A 15546-nucleotide genomic window follows, 5' to 3' on the forward strand; every position below is an offset into this window, starting at 1 on the left:
GTGAACTAGGACCAATTTAGAGCCAAAACCCATGTATCTTTCTGACCTGCTTTAAATGAGTAAGTTAGGAGTAATGTCTAGCTTGCAGATGATGTTAAGCTTAAAATACTTTCATTTTTGTTTAATAATTTTAGTACAGTTATTTCTTTAAACAAAAATGACTGTTAATGGTTATTGCTGAGTCTCATCTGTAATTCATTTTGCTTCCAAATGTTCACAAACTTTTCAAAAATAACAGATTTATTTAGATATAATTCACATACCATACAGTTCATCCAATTAAAGTATACAGTTTGATGGGTTTTAGTGTGTAACCATCACCACAAGCAATTTTACATTTTCATTCCATTACCAGTTTCTCCCCATTCTCAAGTTCCCCAACCCCTGGCAACTACTAATCTACTTTCAGTCTATATGGATTTGCCTGTTAAGGACATTTCATATGAATGGAACCTTAGAGTATGTGGTTTTCTGTGACTGGCCCCTTTCACTTTGTGTAATTTTTTCAAGGTTCATCTGTCTTGTAACATATATCAAAACTTACCTTTTATGGCCAAATAACATTTTATTGCATGAACATACCACATTTTGTTCATTCGTTCTGCGGTTAGTTGGTGGACATTTGGGTTGTTTCTACTTTTTGACTCTTATGAACTGTGTAGTTATGAACATTTGTGTACAAGTCTTTATGTTAACATATGTTTTCATTTCTTTTGGGTATATACCTAGTAGTGGATTGCGAGGTCATCTAGTAATTCTATGTTTAAACTTTTGAGAAAATGACACTGTTTTCCACTGTACTATTTTACATACCCACCAGTAGTGTGTGAGGATCCAATTTCTCCACATCCTTGTCAACACTGTTACTGTCTTTTAAAAAATCATTGTTATTATAGCCACCATCCTAATGGATGTAAAGTGGTATCTCATTGTAGTTTTGATTTGTGTTGTCTTGATGACTAATGATGAACATCTCTTTATGTGTGCATCTTCTTCAGAGAAATGACTATTCAGATGTTTTGCTCATTTTTAAATCGGGTTATTTATCTTTTATTACTATTATAAGAGTTCTTTATATATTCTGGATTCAAGTCCCTCATCAGAAATATGATTTGTAAAACTTTTCCACAAACTATATTTTTCACCATCCATTTTTTTATATGTCCTAAATAATATTTTTGAAGATGGGAACTTTCCTGGTAGCTCAGACAGTAAAGAATCCACTGGCAATGTAGGAGACCTGGATTCAGTCCCTGGATCAGGAAGATGCTCTGGAGAAAGGAATGGCAACCCACTCCAATGTTCTTGCCTGAAGAATTCCATGGACAGAGGAGCCTGGCAGGCTGCAGTCATGGGTTGCAAAGAGTCGGACATGACTGAGTGACTAACACTTTAACTTTCAAATAATTTTGAACATGTATGGTCAATCAAACTTTATATAGCACCATTCAGCCACTAAAAGCGATATACCATTCATTGCCCCATGTTCTAAAACATTATGATCTTTTTTTAAAAAACGCATAGAAAATCACCTGGAAGTATATATATCAACGTGTATAGCAGTCATCTTTAGATGTTGTGATTACATTGATATATTTTAATTTTTAATATCTCTTCTTACTTTTAATGATGAATATATATAGTTCTTATAGTAAATTATTCTCAACTTTTTAAAAAGCCCAGTTGTATAAGAAAATGCCTGCCTCACTTGCAGGCATGAGTTTGACTGATTCTACCCGTTATTTGGGTAGAATTTTATGTAGGTGGGAACAAGCTGAGCCCACACATGAGCCCGTTTCAACCTGAGAACAACCTGAAACTGTGCCTCTCAGTTCCAAAGAAACCACAGCCTGGGAGGGAAGGAGTAAAAGTGTGATTGTGTGTAGGCATTTCATATCAACCTGTATGGCTGGCTTCAGTTTTAAAGCACTTTCAGACATCTTCTTTGATTCTCACAGCAACCCTATTGGGCTCCAGTGTTCACACCATGAAACCAAGTATCAAAGCATTTTGTTCTTTCTCAGGGTTGTATGTCCTAGTTAGTAAGGATGCTAAAACTACTGTTTGGGTTTTCTACTCCTTTTGCAGTATTTGTAATTGATGGCCCTGCCTCTCACACTGTATTCTCTTCTAGAAAATTCTCTCTGAGAGTCCGGTGTGTCTGAAGGATGACATTTTGATACCTGAAAAGACACTGCTGTGTTAACTTGAAGTGCTGTGCATGCTTCAACTAAGATGGTTGCTAGATGGCCTCACAAACCCCCAAATTCTTTTCTTTAGTGTTCTAACTCAGGAAAGGAAGAATTTTTGATATATGAATTAACGTATGCCTTGTTTCATGTACTTTTCTATTTTTTCCTCATTTATAATCTTGATTGCTAAGCTGTGAATATTGCTTTCTTTTCAAGTTGTTGCCCGGATGAAATCATCTTGGCATTTGTGTTGGCTTTATTACTCTTCTATGACTTTTACAGGCAACTTTGGAAACAAAGGAGCTCTTATTTACTTCCTTGGCACACTCTTCATCATTTATGAAGATAAGAAAGGAAGTTGAATTTTTTTCCCTTTGATGAAATATCTATGGCATTGTCTGAGTTCTCTAGGCTAAATTAGGTCCAAAAAAATCAGAAATAATTTTAAAAGTTTGTGACTTTTTCTAGATTCTAGACAAAAAGTTGGTGTACAAACTTTTTCTGTAAAGACCCAGACAGTAAATGTTTTTGCCTTTGTAGGCCATACAGTGTCTGTTGCAACTATTCAACTCTGCCACTGTAGTGCAAAAGCAGCTGTAGATAATAAGTAAACAAGTGGGCCTGGCTATGTCAATAAAACTTTATTTACAAAAGTAGTCAGCGAGTAGATTTGGTCTATAGACCATGGTTTGCTGACTCCTGTTTTCAGTTACTTAATCTTTGTCTACCAGGAATCTTAATTTGTTTGGCTAAGTGATTTGTTACCAGCCATATGTTTCAAAGCCTCTTTCTATCACCACAGATGCCAGTGGATTTTCTCTCAAAAATTAAAATATGATATGTACAAAGTGGCACCACCAACTCAATGGATGTGAGTTTGAGCAAATTCTGGGAGATGGTGGAGGACAGGGACGCCTGGCATACTGCAGTCCATGGAGTCACAAAGGGTCGGACAGGACTGAACAACTTAACAATGACAACAGCAAAGCTACTTAGTATCCACTACATTCTAAGCTCATTAAGAGAGTTAGAAGATGAGTCCAGCATTACTAGATCATCTATTAATCTCTTCCTTTCCAAGGTTAGAGTCCTTGCAAGTTACAATCTAGATGCTTCTTGGTCCAGGAACATATCCCTGACCTCCTCTTGTGTTGTCAACCTCTTTACAATTATAGAAGGTATCCCAGTTCATAAGCTATTCAGTGAACATTTTATTTCACTATGATCATCTGAACCACAGATCTAAAAAGTAACTCTATTAGTCATTTCCTTTGAAATTTACTGAAGGGCAAAATAGTTGTGAAAAGTATTCAATGACTATGTTGACCTAAAAAAAAAAAACAAAAAAACAAGGCTGCCAGTTATTTCTCCAGAAATAAAAAATTAGGTTCATAAAGGATTGGCAGAAAATTTCAATCTGGGGGTCTGAAACCATGGTGAACGATATGCAAGACTCCACCTGGCAAGGGAAGGAAAATGCTTTTATAGAAGAGGAAAGAATTTGAGAGAGCCAGAGTACACAAAGAGTCCATGACTTTTCACTGGCTAAGTTCTTACCAGGAATGAAGAGGAGCCTTTCTTCTTCCTGTTAGGCTCTGCTGTCCCTCCCCAGGGCAGGAAAATTCCCAATTCTGGGCTCCTGACTCTATTTAATTGAGGTTTCTGTTTATTAATTTTTTTTTACAATTGAGTCAAGAACAAAACCCATTTTTATGGTCTCTTAGTCACTTTCTCACATTTCATCTCAGTTTTTAGGTAATTAGAAATTGTAAGGCCTTTTAGTAGTAAAGATTCTGGGGTGGAGGCAACATAGGAAGGATTGATTTCTTTTATTATGAGTTTTGTAACTAAAAATTTTCCATGAAAAAAGGTTTCTAATAATTTTCACAGGTGTTTCAGAAAAGATTGTTTTTTAATTGTTTGGTAACACTATATAGAGATATATATATATTTATATGAGAGACCCTTACCCTAAGAAGCTACAAGATTATTTTCCCACTACCACCTTTAAATTAACATTTTTCTCATGTAAAAGTAATATATTTTTATAGAAGAAAATTTGGGAAATTTATAAAGTATAAATAAGAAGAGTAAAATCATTCACAACTCCTTAGAAATAACTATTGCTAACATTTTAGTGACATTTAGATAGCTCTTTATGCATATGTTTACATGTAGATTAGATGCAAAATTTTCACACACATAAGATTATGTCTTGGTGGGTAAAGAATCCACCTGCAATGTGGGAGACCTTGGTTCAATCCTAGGATGGGAAGATCCCCTGGAGAAGGGGAAGGCTACCTACTCCAGTGTTCTGGCCTGGAGAATTCCAAGGACTGTATAGACCATAGAGTCACAAAGAGTCAGATACAACTTTCACTTTCTTCAAGATTATATAAAGTGTTTTTGTAATCTGCCGTTTTGCTGAATAATATATAGTGGATATACTTCTGTGATGATAAATACAGATCAAAATTAACTTTAATGGCTACATGGCATCCCACAATGTAGATGTACTTGCTATAACCCACTTAATAATCATCTACTGAGGCATTTTAAGTGTTTTATATTCTTCCACTCTTCCACTCTTCCACTATTACAAAGAATGCTTCAGTAAACATTCTTATATATAGTTCTTGTGCCAGAGTATTTCTCAAGATAAACTATTAAAAGTGCAATTAGAAATGTGTGTGCATATATATGTATAATTCTGATATAGAAAAGCTTGTACCCAAATTACACTCTTTCCAACACTTAATGAGAGTGCTTTACACCCTCATCAAACTGGGGAATTTCTATAATTCCTCAGTGGATCAGTTATCAGCATCATAGCATGCTTTCTGATTACTGCTGTTGTTTTAATATTTTATGTTTTTTAAAACAACACCTACACAGCACTTACTGTGTGTCAGAGACTATTCTAGATGTTCTTTTTATTAATATTAACCACTTTAATTTAATCTTCATAGCAATGCAGTGAAGTGGGCACTGTTATTATCATTAACTTGTTGTTGTTTAGTCGCTAAGTCATGTCCAACTCTTTGCAACTCCATGGACTGCAGCATGCCAGGCTTCTCTGTCCCTCACTGTTTTTTGGAGTTTGCTCATACTCACGTCCAGTGAGTCAGTGATGCCATCCAACCATCTCATCCTCTGTCACCCCCTTCTCCTCCTGCCCTCAATCTTTCCCAGTGAGGGGCTTTTCCAGTGAGTTGGCTATTTGCGTCAGATAGCCAAAGTATTGGAGCTTCAGCTTCAGCAGCAGTCCTTTCAGTGTATATTCGGGGTTGATTTCCTTTAGGATTGACTGGTTTGATCTCCTTGCTGTCCAAGGAACTCTCAAGAGTCTTCTCCAACACCACAGTTCAAAAGTATCCATTTTTTCTAGCTCTGAGCCTTCTTTATGGTTCAACTCTCACATCCGTACATGACTACTGGAAAAACCATAGCTTTGACTATATGGACCTTTGTTGGCAAAGTGATGTCTCTGCTTTTGAATACACTGTCTAAGTTTGTCATAGCTTTTCTTTTAGCATCGCTTTTTCTTTTCTTTTTAAGATACCTTTTGTTAACTTACAGGTGAGAAAACTGTCGAGTAACTTGAAGGTCCTACACCTAGTAAGTGATAGAGCCAGGATTTCAATCTTCCTGATTATCCCAATGTCTCTCCTCTTAACTGCTATGCCTTGCTGCTCCTTGGAGGAAAGAAAGGCTTAGCTACCTAGGAAATGAACCTGGGGAACAGGAGTCAGAAAGTCAAATCCATCTTTTATTTTCAGTATCTTCCAGTTTAATTATTTAAAAAATAATCCCTTTGTTTTTTAGGGTATATCAAGGTCAGAAGAAATCAAAAGAAGCTCTGCCCCACTACCAAGAGGCTTTAGAATATACTGAGATCAGTAGAGGTGAAAAAAGTCTTGAGTGTGTACCAATACTGAGGGGACTGGCAGCTGCAGAGCAGGCCCTGGGGTTTCACGACGCATCCGTCAGCAACCTTGTGCAGGTAAGCTGCAGTGTGCTGGCCACCAGAGCTGTTCTGGCCCACTGCTTCTCACAGGTAAAAGTGGGATAGCGGCTCTCAGAATGTCTGGCTCAGGTGTGTGCTCTAGATACATACAACACCGCCTGGAGTAAAATTTCAACAAACATCTTCACATAGGTGCCCACATGGGCGAGCATGGGATTATCGGTCCTCTGTCACCCGTGCCTGCTCCACAAACAACCCGAGACTCCCTGAAGGTGGCTTTCCCACAGCAGGTGCATAACTTAAGTCTTGTTTCATGGACAGTTTCTTTATTCTTTAAAGTTTATCTGTGTACAGATTATGTGACCAAATTTATGAGGGTTATTTTCTACCACATTCTGCAGTCTTTACCTGAAGTTACTTAGAATTGTCATCTGGTAGCTGCTGTTCCACTTTATCATTAAAAGATTCCTCTGTGAGTGTGTCAGTTAGGGTTCTCCAGAACAGAACCAGTTGGATCTATACACAGAGAAAGAGAAGGATTTATTTAAGGAATTGGCTCACACAATTGTCGGGGCTGACAAGTCTGAAATCCATAGGGTGGGTGGGCCAGCTGAAAACGCGAGCAGTCTCTATGTCACAGTCCCCCTTCTTTACTGGAACCTCAGCCTTTTGTTCTGTATGAGGCCTACTCATATTGTGGAAAGTCATCTCCTGTATTCAAAGTCTACTGATCATAAATGTTAATCACAACTACAAAGTACATTCAAAGCAACTTTTAGACTAGTATTTGACCTAACAACTAGGCTCTAGTATTTGACCTAACAACTGGCCACCACAGCCTAGCTGAGCTGACACATAAAACTAACCATCACATCAGTTTGATGTTTTTATATGGTCTCATCTGCTAAAAGCACCTTTTAAATTGTTTTCTGAGAACTTTTCCCTATTAAAGTTGTAAAATATAGACTAACTCATTTTTTATTTCAAGTGAGATATAATGATGTAGTACTGAGAGTTCTTTATTGCTATTTATTTTAAAATTTGTATGACTATTTAGACTCCCATGCACAGTTTATTAGAGTGTGCCATTCTCTCACTTTCTCTGGATCATCTCCCTTAAATACTAATACCTATCCTATGAGTTATTATTATTATCATTTTATAGATAAGTCAGTCAAGAATTAGGACGGTTGAGTGATATGCCCAGGAGTACACAGTCAATAAATGGCATAGCCCGGATTTAAATGCATTGTTTTTTGAAAGGTAATTGAGGCTGATATGTAGAGAGTAGACTGGGGAGCATGTGCCTGGGGTGGAGGTAGACTGAAGTACTGAAGGCTGAAGATGGAACCGGCTTAAACCAGGATGACGTTAGTAAGGATGAAGGAGTTGGGTATGAAAAGATTTAGGAGGCAGAATTTGTGAGATATAGAAATAAGGATACAGGACAAAGAGGGAAGGGGAAGAGCCGACGATGGCTCCTGAGACGTGTGTGCCATTTACAGTGGGGGAGCAGGGGTGACTGGGGGGTGACGAGATGGTGAGCTCAGGTTTTGATGGTGAGTCTGAGATGCCCTAAGGCATCCAAGCAGCAGTGACAGCTAGATAGTTATATAATCAGGACTAGAGTTGAGAAAATAGGTTAAAAAGTCGTCCCTTTGTACACAGTAATTGCCTTGGGAGAGAGTGAGCTCACCCAGGGAGGCTTTATGGAGTGAGAAGGGAAGAGGACTGATGACAGAGTCCTGAGGAACTTTGGTTGTGTAAAGAAGGATAAATCAGTAAAGGAAAAAAGAATAATTTGCCAGAAAAACAGGAAGAAAAGTAAAGACCTGTTCCTTTTGATACCTTTTGCTATTATGGAGGACACAGAGCTGTTGGAAGGAAAAATGAGTTAATATTTGTGAAGTGTTGAGCACAGTGCCTGCTAGTGCAATATATGAATTTTTGGAAAGTTCTCCCTTTCCTTTTCTTGTTTTTCTTTTTCTTTTATTGAGGACCTAGTTGAGGGAAGCACTGGGGCACTAATGAGGACAGAATCCAGATTGTTCTGTGAGTGAGGTGTGAGGAAGCAAAGGTAATATATGCAGATGCCTGCCTCAAAAAGTACCAAGAGGCAGGGAAGACTGACCCAGGCAGGGGGCAGAGTACGTGGAAAGTTCTAAAGGTAAGACAAAAATCTGACACATTTTGGGGAACTGCTAGGAGTTCCTGATCCCTGGGCAATGGGTGTAGAAAGTCATGGTAAGGAATTCAAGCTGCACCCTGAGGGCAGTTAAGGGTTTTCAAGCAGGGAGAAGGACATCATCAGACTGTCAGTCTAGGAGGGCTGCTCCGCAGCACGGAGAATGGGCCGGACGGCAGAGATCATCAGACTGTCAGTCTAGGAGGACTGCTCCGCAGCACGGAGAATGGACTGGACGGCAGAGATCATGACTGTCAGTCTAGGAGGACTGCTCCGCAGCATGGAGAACGGGCCGGACGGCAGAGATCATGACTGTCAGTCTAGGAGGGCTGCGCTGCATCATGGAGAACGGGCTGGACGGCAGAGATCATGACTGTCAGTCTAGGAGGGCTGCTCCGCAGCACGGAGAATGGACTGGACGGCAGAGATCATGACTGCCAGTCTAGGAGGGCTGCTCCGCAGCATGGAGAACGGGCCGGACGGCAGAGATCATGACTGTCAGTCTAGGAGGGCTGCTCTGCAGCATGGAGAATGGGCCGGACGGCAGAGATCATCAGACTGTCAGTCTAGGAGGGCTGCTCCGCAGCATGGAGAACGGACCGGACGGCAGAGATCATCAGACGACTCAGCCTAGGAGGACTGCTCCGCAGCACAGAGAATGGACTGGACGGCCAAGATCATCAGACTGTCAGCCTAGGAGGGCTGCTCCACAGCATGGAGAATGGACTGGACGGCAGAGAGATAAGCAGGGAGGTGTCTCAGGAGATGGCTGCAGCAGACCAGGTAGGGACGGTGGCAGCCCAGACTGGGGGGGGGTGTCGTGAGAATGGAACACATGGACGGATCTGATACAGATTTATGGAGAGTAGAAATGACAGGCCTGGGAGGTGCACAGGTGTGGGGGGTGAAGGAGATGGAGGGGTCCAGCTTTAGACCAACGTTCTGTCTGTGGCTGGTCGGGACATTTACTACACAAAAGAACACTGGTAGATTTGCAATTTTTTGTTAGTATCAATAATTCTGAATATTCTTATAAAAAACTTTTTTCTTTCCTTAAGTTATTTGCTGATACAAATTTCTAAAAGTTAAACTGCTGGTAGGTAAAGCATAAATATTTTATACTTCTTGATTTTTATTGACATTCTACCAAAGGGTTTTGATTTACCTGGCCACCAGAAATTTGCTTTTCTTTGCTCTTAATTGAGCTACTTTTACACCAACTTTGTCAAGTTTTTTTATATTATTTTACTTAACATTCAGAAACCTAAAGTCATGGCATCTGGTCTTCTTGGCAAATAGATGGGGAAACAATGGAACCAGTGAGAGACTTTCTTTTGGGGGCTCCAAAATCACTGTAGATGGTGACTGCAGCCATGAAATTGAAAGATGCTTGCTCCTAGGAAGAAAAGCTATGACCAACCTAGACAGCATATTATAAAGCAGAGACATTACTTTGCCAACAAAGGTCCATCTATTCAAAGCTATGGTTTTTCCAGTAGTCATGTATAGATGTGAGAGTTGGGCTATAAAGAAGGCAGAGGGCCGAACAATTGATGCTTTTGAACTTTGGTGTTAGAGAAGACTTTTGAGAGTCCCTTGGACTGCAAGGAGATCCAACCAGTCCATCCTGAAGGAGATCAGTCCTGGGTGTTCATTGGAAGGACTGATGCTGAAGCTGAAACTCCAATACTTTGGCATAGAACTGACTCATTTGAAAAGACCCTGATGCTGGGAAAGATTGAAGGTGGGAGGAGAAGGGGATGACCGAGGATGAGATGGTTGGATGGTATCACTGACTTGATGGACAGGAGTTTGAGCAAGTTTTGGGAGTTGGTGATGGACAGGGGAGCCTGGCATGCTGCAGTCCATGGGGTCGCAAAGAGTCGGACCTGACTGAGCGACTGAACTGAACTGAACAAATTTTATTAATTTAAATTTTTTCCAAGTTCATATACCCTCCATGTTTGCTATCAGACCTTTCCTCAAAGATCTGCTGAGGACAAACCTGCCCTCAAAGTCTCAGCACTGTCTTTGCTGCACCAGTTCCTAAAGTTCAAAAAAAGAAATCAAGATATACTCAAGAGTATTCCTGCAAGGGCCATCACCCCTTACAAAATTCACTAGACTAAAAAATGGCTTCTAAGACCCAATAGTATGCATTGCAAAGATTTTAGCTTGCTTTACACATTCCCCAAACTGTGTTTCGTAGGACACTAGAATCTCATGAGAGTTCACAGGTCTATCCAGGAAAAGTGAATTCAGGAATATTAAGATTGGTATGGGCCATATTCTGTTTGGTCAGTTAGCCTAATACTGTCCTTCTTGGCAATTTTTCCTGCTCCAATAAAAATACATCATGTACTGCACTTAGTTGTCAAGGACTCTGATCTCCTGTAATCTAAACAGTTTCTCAGCTTGTCTTTGTCTCTTATGACAATGAAATTTTTGAAGAATACAGGCCAGTTATTTCATAGACTGTGCCTTAGTTTGGGTTTATCTGATACTTCCTCCTGGCTAGTTCTGACAGTGCAAGCCCAGCTAGATTGCTACAAAAGGACATTATATTTTCTTGGGGTATTGTATCTGGAGGCACATGAAATCCATTTGTCCTTCATTGGTGACACTAATTTATCTCCCAGTGATGTGTGTGCTACTTCACTGTATAATAACAATTTTTCTGTTTGCAGCCAATAACCATTCTGTAAAGAGACGTTTTTAAGACTATGCAAATATCTTACTCCTCTTTGAAATGTCCCTCTAGGTTAAGCATCCATTGATGAGTTTTTCACAAGCCAATCTTTACCATGATGGTTGCAAATCAGTGATTTTTCCGTCTGTCATTCTATGTACATTTATCTGTTGAAATGTCTCTCCCTCTTCTCACCAGGTTATCTATTTGTTGTGTGTATATTTGCTTTTTTCACCTAACAATACATCCTGAAAATCACCTTATACAATTCATTTAAATCTTCTTTATTTATTATACAGACGGATGATACTCTATTTTATGTACATACTATAGTTTTTTCAAATAGTTTATTTTTGGCATTTAAGTTGTTGTTGTTCAGTCACTAAGTCGTGTCTGACTCTTTGCGACCCCATGGACTGCAGCACACCAGACTTCCCTGTCCTTCACTTTTGCTTAAACTCATGTTTATTGATTCATGATGCCATCCAACCATTTCATTCTCTGCTGACCCCTTCTCCTCCTGCCCTCAGTCTTTCCCAGCATCAGGGTCTTTTCTAATGAGTCAGCTCTTTGCATCAGGTGGCCAAAGTATTGGAGCTTCAGCTTCAGCATCCGTCCTTCCAGTGAATATCCAGGATTGATTTCCTTTAGGACTGACTGGTTTGATCTCCCTGCTGTCCAAGGGACTTTCAACAGTCTTCTCCAGCACCACAATTTGAAAGCATCAATTCTTCAGTGCTGAGCCTTTTTTATGGTCCAACTCTCATATCCATACTTGACTACTGGCATTAGGTTAGGTTCCAATATTTCGTAAATAAAAATTATGTTGTAATGAATAACCTTACCCATATGTATTTTTGTATTGCTGGAGTTGTATCTTCAGAGTAAATTCCTAGAAATGGGACAGCTAGGTCAAAGGGAGCATACACTGGTAGTTTTGTAGGATGTTGCCAGTTGCCTTTCATTGGGCTTCTACCATTTATATTGCCATCAGCGGTGTGTAGGGGTGCCTGTTTCCCCTCAGCCCCTTTCAGAAGAATGTTTTTGAATTAGTTCCCATCTGATAGTTGAGAAGTGATATCTCAGTATAGTTTTAATCTGCACTTCTCTTATTTAAAATGGAATTGAGTATCTTTTCATATATATAAGGGACTTCAGTATATTTTTGTGCACTTCCTTTTTTGTGAATTATTCATATTATTCATCCACTATTTAACAGAATTTTTATCTAGTTTGCCTTAACAGTTAAAATTTCTTTATAAATTACACTATGTGTCATAAATTTTTTCACCCAATTTATCATTTGTGTTTTTTAATTTTTGTGCATTTCATTGAGATAATTTATATATCATAAAACTTACCCTTTTAAAGTGTACAATTTAATGGTTTAATTGTACTCGCAAAGTGGTACAACCATTCAGTTCAATTCAGTCACTCAGTCGTGTCTGACTCTTTGCGACCCCGTGAATCACAGCACGCCAGGCCTCCCTGTCCATCATCAACTCCCAGAGTTTACTCAAACTCATGCCCATCGAGTCGGTGATGCCATCCAGCCATCTCATCCTCTGTTGTCCCCTTCTCCTCCTGCCCCCAATCCCTCCCAGCATCAGGGTCTTTTCCAATGAGTCAACTCTTCACATGAGGTGGCCAAAGTACTGGAGTTTCAGCTTCAGCATCAGTCCTTCCAATGAACACCCAGGACTGATCTCCTTCAGGATGGACTGGTTGGATCTCCTTGCAGTCCAAGGGACTCTCAAGGGTCTTCTCCAGCACCACAGTTACTACTATCTATTTCCAGGAATTTTTCACCACCGTAAAAGAAATCTTGTGCCCATTAGGAATCATTCCTTTTTCCTGCTCTTCCCACCCTCTGGCAACCACCATCTAATCTCTGTCTCTGTGGATTTGCCTATTATGGACAGTTCGTATAATATGTGACCTTTTGTCTTTGACTTCTGTTATTTAGCATAATTTTTACAAGGTTCATTTGTGTTTTGCGTGTATCAGTACTTCATTTCCTATTTATGACTGAAGAGTACTCCTTTTGTTTACATTCATCAGTTGACTGACATTTGGGTTGTTTCCACTTTACGGTTACTATGAATAATGTTCTATTAGCATTCATATATAAGGTTTTCAAGGATGTATATTTTCAGATCTCTTGTGTTTAAGTCTAGGAGTGGAATTTTTGGATCATGTAGTAACTCAATATTTAGCTTTTTGAGGAACTGCCAAAGTATTTCCCAAAGTGACCTCAGCATTTTACATCTCCACGAGTAATGAATGAGTTTCACTTTATCCACATCCTTACCAACCCTTGTAATTGTCTGTTTATAGTTTTGATTTGCATTTCTCTAATGACTAAAGATGTTCGGCATCTTTTTATCTGTTTACTTGGCCATTTGTTTATCTTCTTTGGAGGTATGCCTATTCAAATCCTTTATCCATTTTTAATATAGTTATTTGTCTTTTTATTGTTGACTTTAAGGGTTCTTTGTATATTCTGATACTAGATACTAGACCCTTATGATATATGATTTATGAAACTTTTCTCCTGTTATGTGGGTTGTCTTCTCACTGTCCTGATAGTATCCTTTGAAGCACAAAATGTTTTAATTTTGATGACATTCAATTTATTTTTGGTATTGTTGTTTGTGCTTTTGACATCACATCTAAGAAGCCATTGCCTGATTCATGTTCATGAAGGCTTACGTCTATGTTTCCTTCTGATAATTCTGTAATTTTAGTTCTTACATTGAAGTCTTTGATTCATTTTGAGTTAAGTGTTTATATGATATGAAGCAAGGGTCTAACTTCTTTCTTTTGTATGTGGATTCTCAGTTGTCCCAGCACCATTTATTAAAAGGACTATTCTTTCATCATTGAATTACATTGACACCCATGTCCATGTCAACTGACCAAGAATGTAAGGATTTATTTCTAGCCTTTCAATTCTATTCCACTGAGCTGTGTGTCTATTCTTATGCCTATATCACAATCTCAGTTGTTGTTTTGTAGTGAGTTTATGGATATTAGGAATAACACTACTATGAAGATTCAAGTATAAATTTTTTAGTAAGTTTTGAAATCCATTAAGTGTGAAATCTCCAACTTTATTATTCTTTTTCAAGATTGCTTTGGCTATACTGGGTCCCTTACATTTTCATATGAATTTTAAGATAAGCTTTTTCTTTCCAGTTTCTGGAAAGAAAAAAAAAGGAAACAGATGGGATTTTGACAAGGATTGCATTGAATCTATATTGCAATTGTGAAGTATTGACATCTTAACAGTATTAAGCCTTTCAATATGTAAAATCCATAAATATCTCTTATTTATTTATGTCTTAATTTCTTTCAACCATGTTTTATAGTACCAGTTTTGTACTTCTTTTGGTAGATTTATTCTCAAGTATTTTGTGGTTTTTTATGTTATTACAAATGGAAGTATTTTCTTAATTTCCTTTTCTTATTGTCCATTGCCTGTGCATAGAAATGCAAACGATTTTTGAGTATGTTCACTTTGCATCCTGCAACCTTTCTAAACTTGTTTATTAGCTCTAATTTGTGTGTTTATGTTTTTTTGCCGTATAGAAGTTTTCTTAGCGCTTTCAAGTTCTCAGTCTTTCCCTTTATTACATTTAGATTGACTCTGAAAAGAATCTCCCTTTATCTAGGATGTGGGAGAGTTCACTTCTTCTTTGGCTGTGCTGGGTCTTCATTGCACTGTGAGGGCTTTTCTAGCTGTGGTGCATGGGCTCCTCATTGCAGGGCGGGTTTCTCTAGTTGCAGCGCACAGGTTTCTCTAGTTGTGGAGCACAGGTTTCTCTAGTTGCAGCGCACAGGTTTCTCTAGTTGTGGAGCACAGGTTTCACTAGTTGTGGAGCACAGGTTTCTCTAGTTGCGGCACACAGGTTTCTCTAGTTGTGGAGCACAGGTTTCTCTAGTTGTGGAGCACAGGTTTCTCTAGTTGTGGAGCACAGGTTTCTCTAGTTGCAGTACACAGGTTTCTCTAGTTGTGGAGCACAGGTTTCTCTAGTTGCGGCACACAGGTTTCTCTAGTTGGAGCACAGGTTTCTCTAGTTGCGGAGCACAGGTTTCTCTAGTTGTGGAGCACAGGTTTCTCAAGTTGTGGCGCACAGGTTTCTCTAGTTGTGGAGCACAGGTTTCTCTAGTTGCGGCACACAGGTTTCTCTAGTTGGAGCACAGGTTTCTCTAGTTGCGGAGCACAGGTTTCTCTAGTTGTGGAGCACAGGTTTCTCTAGTTGCGGCACACAGGTTTCTCTAGTTGTGGAGCACAGGTTTCTCTAGTTGTGGAGCACAGGTTTCTCAAGTTGTGGCGCACAGGTTTCTCTAGTTGTGGAGCACAGGTTTCTCTAGTTGCGGCACACAGGTTTCTCTAGTTGGAGCACAGGTTTCTCTAGTTGCGGAGCACAGGTTTCTCTAGTTGTGGAGCACAGGTTTCTCTAGTTGCGGCACACAGGTTTCTCTAGTTGTGGAGCACAGGTTTCTCTAG

At 39.3% G+C, this 15546-nt stretch overlaps 1 protein-coding gene across 9 annotated transcripts in view; it reads left to right on the top strand.

Moving 5' to 3' along the window:
- The window catches only part of TTC23 (tetratricopeptide repeat domain 23), a 148644-nt gene that overhangs the window by 84273 nt on the left and 48825 nt on the right, over nucleotides 1-15546 (top strand). For all 9 annotated transcript variants that reach the window (XM_061158602.1, XM_061158605.1, XM_061158606.1 and 6 more), the window contains one exon: nucleotides 6018-6195. In XM_061158602.1, coding sequence (XP_061014585.1) covers nucleotides 6018-6195 — 178 coding nt within the window. The remainder of the gene's footprint in view (nucleotides 1-6017; nucleotides 6196-15546) is intronic.

The sequence above is a fragment of the Dama dama genome, chromosome 13 (genome assembly GCF_033118175.1).
Source record: "Dama dama isolate Ldn47 chromosome 13, ASM3311817v1, whole genome shotgun sequence".
NCBI lineage: Eukaryota > Metazoa > Chordata > Mammalia > Artiodactyla > Cervidae > Dama > Dama dama.